This window comes from Fulmarus glacialis, unplaced genomic scaffold (genome assembly GCF_000690835.1).
Source record: "Fulmarus glacialis isolate BGI_N327 unplaced genomic scaffold, ASM69083v1 scaffold30422, whole genome shotgun sequence".
NCBI lineage: Eukaryota > Metazoa > Chordata > Aves > Procellariiformes > Procellariidae > Fulmarus > Fulmarus glacialis.
In genome coordinates this window covers 1-5,822 of record NW_009197757.1, presented here as the reverse complement: position 1 = coordinate 5,822, position 5,822 = coordinate 1, and the positions used below count along the sequence as shown (strand labels likewise).

Genomic DNA, 5,822 nt, shown 5'->3' with positions numbered 1-5,822 from the left:
CTGCAGCCACGAGCAGCGCTGGAAGCAGGAACTCGTCGTTAGACACGTCAGAAAGCCTTTTTGGGCCAAGGCTCTGGGAACAAGCCACCCCAGGATGGCAGTTTGCTGCTGGGCTGCTCTCTGGCTGCCGGTGATTTTGGCATGGGATTATCCGGCACCAAGGGTGGCAGGTGGGAGCTGAGGCCTGGCACGGCTGGTTGTCACGTTTCTCCTTTTTCCCTTCCCTCCTCAGGGGTGAAGCACCAGATCCGGGTTCACCTGGCCTATGGGTTGGGGTGCCCCATCCTGGGCGATCACAAGTATTCGCACTGGAGCAAGCTGGCACCCCAGGTAAGGCAGGTCCTGTGTCAGGGAGGCTGCCAGAGCCGGATCCAGGGCCGGGCAGCCCCTTTGTCTCCCCCAGCTCCTCCTGGGCCGGGGTTTTCAAGTCCCAGCTGAAGAGATGGGTTTGTGGAAGGGACGTTTTCTGTCCTCGCTGCAGAAGCTTCCTGAAATCACTTTGAAGAGGCTGAAGCTGGAGCAGAGCAAAGCTCGCCACCTCCCCCTCCACCTCCATGCCCACCGGCTCTCCCTGCCCCTGGGCGAGCGGATAGACCTTGTCTGCAAGCCGCCCCTCTTCTTCCAAAAGACTCTGAAGAAGCTGGAGCTGGACATCACTAATGACTAACGAGGCAGGACGGGAGTGGTACCGTCTATCTCCACATCTCTACCAGCACGTGGTAGCGCTGGGTCCAGCCGCTCTGGAGCCAGCGGCATGATGAAGTTTACGGTCTCTGCCGCTTGCCAGAGACCTGCTGCATTGGTACCAGTGTTGCTGGCTTCAAACCAGGTACCTGCGCGTGCTTCTTGCCCTGATTTGGTACAGAAGAGCGGCTGGGCACGCTGAAGAGCCTCTTGTTCGGACAAATGAGGCTGGGTAGAAACTGGGCTTTGCTCAATCTGCGTTTTGAACTTCTCTCTGAGCAATAAAAGATGCAGTTCCTGCGGAGGCGAAGGGCTGCGTGTCTCTCTGTGCTCAGGCCAGGCGGATCGTGGTCCCTGGGCAGGTTTGATTGCACCTGGGCGCAGCCCATCCCTGTTTGAGGGCCATCGCTCGTCCCTCCGGAGCTGTTTAGCAGTCTCTCCCTCATATCCTGGCGCTCCGTGTTCAAATTTGGAGACTCCCTTCATTCAAAAAATCCATCGAAAGTGCAATTTGGCAGTGGCTGTGGGGTTTTTTTGCTGTGCCGAGAGACTGCGCGGGGAGTTCCTCTGCTTGGCTTGGCCGAGCAGCTCCGGGACTCCCTCCGCTCTGCGCTGCCAGTCGTGTCAGCGCGGGTTTTTGGGGAGTGATTACGCTGCCGGGAGAATCTTTCCTATCCCACCGCCCCTTCTGACTTCTCTATCCCTTATTTCTAGACCCCGTTATCGGGATCCCTCTCCCTCGGGAGTTTGCCTTGGAGCCAGTTTCCTTCCCCCATGCCCTGAGAGGGAAGCGAGTGGAGAGATTGCAAAGCTGGGGAACCGCAGCTGATGTTCTGCCTCAAAATGGCAGCCACCAGCGTTTGGTGTCTCTTGGCCTGTCCCCAAAAGCTTGGAGCTGGGCAGCAGGACTTTCTCCGGCCCCTCCAGCTGGTTTGGGTGCTGGAAAGGGCTCTTTGTACCCCACGGGACCGCCGTGTACCTGGCTGGGGCTTTTCGGTAAGGCAATGCCCTGTCCCCTGCCTCCCCGCTCCTCTCGCAGAGCGAAAATAGCTGGGGAGCCCCACGCCCCTCGAACACGCCGCCAGAAATACATCTGCTTATGAGAGAGGGACGTAAAACCACGAGGAGCCGGGGAGCGGCTGTGGCTGGGGAGGAATGCTGCCTTCCCAGCCCGGTGCTGTGGCTGCTATTTTTTTTTTCTATTTTGGGGAGTGTTATTTGCGAAAAGGCTTCCCCCTGTAATTACCCATTGATTTAACGCACCGTCTAAGTTGTCATTTACAGCCGTCGGGCACGGAGCTGCTTGAGCTGACACGCCTCAGACGACACCAGAGCTCCCGGGCAGCAGCAGCAGTTGCCGTCGTCTCCTCTTCCTCGATAGAAAAATGTCCCTCTCGCACACGGCCGCCGAGTACATGCTCTCCGACGCTCTCCTCCCGGATCCCGGCGGTTCCCGAGCCAAGGGCCTGCGGCTGGAGCTGCCGAGCGATCGCCTGCTCAAGTTCATCACCGTGGGGCTGCCCCTCTTCCTCGTCTCGCTGGCTTTCGCCCGGGAGTTCTCTGCTGGTGAGTCGTGGCTTTTGCAACAGGGATCTTCGGGTCGCAGGTAATTACCGACGGCGGTTCGGCCATCGCTGCTAAACCCTCGTGTTCACGCCGGCATGGTCGTGGTCCGAGGCGGGGCAGCCTGGGAATCCGTTTTAGGAATTTTCTTTCTCAGGGATATTTATTATTGTTTTTAATGGGTTATTGTTCACTGGGAAAGCCCAGGAACAGCCATGCTAAACCCCAGGACCGGTGCTTGCCCCCAGCACCTTTGGGTACCGCAGGATTGTGTCCGAGGAGGCGGGTGCTGGCAGGGCGGCTCGGGGTATACGTCCTGCTGGGGTTTGTGAGGGCAGCACAGAGGGTTGCATTGATGGTGCGTCGCGACCTCAGGCTAAATCTGGCCATGTCCTGCTGTTGCCCCTGGGGATTTGGTTTGACTCCGGTTTCTGGCCAGTCTCTTAATTCCCCCCACTGTGTACCCACAGCCGCGCTCAAAGGGTTTGTGTTTGGGAAGCGATGGAAAAGTCCTTGCTGGAAAACGCAGCGGTGGGGAAGGACAGCTACAAAATGACTGTGAAAAGAAGGCTTTTTTAATTCGAAGTCACGCCTTAGATGTAATCACTCTCCTGTAACGCGTCGGCACCGTGTTCGATGGGCCTCCGTGGCTGATGTTCACCCTTCTCCTCACCCTAGGCTCGCAGATCAGCTGCTTCTCTCCCACCAACTTCACGGGGAAGCAGTCCGCCTACGTCGACGCAGCTTGCTGGGACTCCCTCGTCCACCACGGCTTTGACGCCGAGGGACACGCTGTCACCAAGTCCCTCTGGGCTCTCAAGGTATGGGTCAAGCTCACGTCTGGGTGCCCTCAGGTCCCACCTGGGTGCCCAGCAGAGGTGAAGCAGCTCCGCACCGCTCAACGCCTGCTTGTCTCCTTTGCCCAGGTCTTCCCCTACTCGCTGCTGGTCGTGGCGGTGCTCATGTACATGCCTTATCTGCTGTGGCGTTACGCGGCCGTCCCCGCCCTCCACTCCGACCTCCTCTTCATCATTGACGAGCTGGATAAATCCTACAACCGCTCCGTGCGCCTGGTGCAGCACATGAGGAAGGTCCAGCAGGCCAGCACCGAGCCGGAGCGATTCTGGGAGGAATACGAGAGGTGAGGCCGCTAGGCAGCTTTGACAGGTCACCGTGTCCCTCTGAAGTCCCTCCACATGGCGTTGTGGCTGTGGCCACGTTCAGGACGGACTTTGGTGAAGCGACTCGGTTTGGGGGGGTGGCTCTAAGTCCCCGGTGTGTCCCTTCTGCCTCCAGGGCCCGCCAGGAGAGGTATTTTGAGTTCCCGTTGCTGGAGCGCTACCTCACCTGCAAGCAGCACGCCCACTCCCTGGTGTTCATCTACATCCTGAGGAACCTGCTCCTGGTCTTGTTCTTGGCTGCCACCTGCCTCTACCTGGTCTTCCTCCACCTCAACATCTTCTTCCAGGACGAGTTCAGCTGCTCCATCAAAACGGGGCTGCTCCAGATGGAGCCCCACATCCCCCCACTCATCCCCTGCAAGGTGGTCTTCTTCTCCGTCTTCCAGCTCATCAGCCTCTCGGTCGGCAGCGTCTACGTCCTCCTCATACCTGTCGCCATCTACAATGCCCTGCAGCTCTGCCAGTGGGACAAAGGGCTGCTCTCCGTCTACGAGATGCTGCCCGCCTTCGATCTCCTCAGCCGCAAGATGCTCACCTGCCCCGTCAACGACCTCAACGTCATCCTCCTCTTCCTCCGGGCCAACATCTCCGAGCTGACCTCCTTCGGCCGCCTCAACGCCGTGAGCGCCTTGAGGGAAGCCACCGCCAACAAGCAGGACATTGATACCGTTGTTGACTTCATGACACTGCTGGCCGGGCTGGAGACCACCAAGCCCAAACATCACGCTTGCACCCCCGAGGCCGATGGCAGCGCGCCCCTCTCCAACGGCGGGGCTCTAGGTAGGCTTTTTCGGTAGAGAAGACTTCCTCGCTCTCCTCTTGGCTCCCGCACTGCCAGATCCCACCCCGGGGGTGAGGCTGGATCTGTCTGCCGTGGCCCTAAACCCTTTTGCCAAGACCTTAAGGTTTTTGGGGGGAGAGTTGGGGGGCTGCCGGGGGTCACCGGGAGGGCCGACGGCTCCGTTTACAGCCGGGGATGGGTTCTGGCAGCCGGGATGTGATGCTACTGCGAGCCCACGCGTGGGCAGGAGTTGCTATAGGAACAGAAAGCGGAGAGCTCGCCGCTTAAATCCAAGCTCTGGGTAAACTGGGGGACCGGGGGGGCCCCCGTGAGTGGGGTTGGGAGCTTTAAATCCTGGGGGGCTGATGCCAAGGGTGCCCCCTTCTCCTGTTAGCACGGCACTGGTGGGCACAGCGGGGCTGCCTGGGGAGATGGAGACGGGTCTCCGAGGTAAAGCCGCATCCCCCAGGGCCTGCAGCCTCCCCAGGCACCGCTGCTCCCCCTCCCGTGTGGGTTTTGGGGAGCCGGGGGTGCCTCCTTTGCGGTCCCATGGGGATCCCCGACCTGGCAAGGTGGGAGCCAGGACGCCTGGGCTCCTTTCCTGGCCCTGAATACACCGTCTGAGGGCTGGTTTTAAAAAAAAACGCCCAGACTGAGCTGTATTTAGCATCCTCGTTGGCATGGCAATCGCGGGGCTAGCACAACTGGCTCTCTGGCTAGTCGCACGCTGGTAGAGAAAGCCCGAGATCCCAGTTTGCGATCGCTTGGTTGATTAACTTCCTCCTCTTCCCCCCCTTGCCCAGAAATGAAGCCTGGAGTGGAAGCGATGGGAAAACCCTCCCGGGACTCGCTTGGCTCTGCCTGACCCCAAGAGCAAGCAGCAGGCAGGGTGGCTGCCACCGGGACCTGCCCAGTTGGTCTCCTGGGATCCAGTTTGATCCAATTCCTTGTTGCCAGCGTCGCTCGAGCGCATTAAACTCTGGTTTTGATACAGCCCCAGTGGGGTGACGTCTGTAACGCGACAGCGGCGGCCGGGCTGAGCTCACCTGCTCTCTTCCTGCATTTGGGGTTCCCCTTCTTACGTACGTTTTTCCAGCAAAAAAGGGTTAAACAATCAATTTTTTGTGCAGAGACTCTCTGGGATGTCTTATTCTGAGCGCTGGGTGCCACATCACACCTCTTCCACACAAATTTCCCTGCTGTTACGGCAGGAGGGAGAGAATGGAGGACTAATGAAGGAAAAAAAGGATCCAAGAATAAAATGAGCCATCTTATTAACTTTTTATTAATAGGGGGAGGTGGAAGGCACTCACTACTGCTACACAGCAACATGCCCTGTGCAGCTCCATGTCCCAGCCCCAGTCTTAGCATTTGGCTGTGGGTTTTTTTTTTTTTGGCCGAGCTCCTCTCTCCCCGCCCCTCCACCCCGTAGACAGAGGCTGGTCCCTGGATCCTGCGAGCACCCTGCCATGGGGGTCAGCTGTCAGGTTGGGGTGTCCCGGGGGGGGCCAGGACCAGCTCCGCAAGCAGGGAGGAGCAGCAATGAGGGGTTAAACTCCCATCAGTGTGTCCTGCTGCTTGTCGCAACATAATTTTTCATAAATTTCGTTTTA

General features: G+C 58.8%; 2 protein-coding genes across 2 annotated transcripts in view; both read left to right on the top strand.

Annotated features, from left to right (window-relative positions):
* RPUSD4 (RNA pseudouridylate synthase domain containing 4) overlaps positions 1 to 667 on the top strand; it is a gene marked incomplete at its 5' end in the record, with an annotated part of 1,946 nt that extends 1,279 nt beyond the window's left edge. The window contains 2 exons of the mRNA XM_009572666.1: positions 230 to 330; positions 482 to 667. Of these exons, the coding sequence (XP_009570961.1) occupies positions 230 to 330; positions 482 to 667 (287 nt within the window). The remainder of the gene's footprint in view (positions 1 to 229; positions 331 to 481) is intronic.
* A 1,402-nt stretch (positions 668 to 2,069) lies between these two features.
* Positions 2,070 to 4,208, top strand: PANX3 (pannexin 3; the record flags this gene model as incomplete). The annotated part of the gene is made up of 4 exons (XM_009572665.1): positions 2,070 to 2,250; positions 2,926 to 3,068; positions 3,174 to 3,388; positions 3,544 to 4,208. Coding segments are annotated over exons 1-4 (1,204 nt in total), but the record flags the coding sequence as incomplete, so codon positions are not given.
* Between the last annotated feature and the right edge of the window lie 1,614 nt (positions 4,209 to 5,822).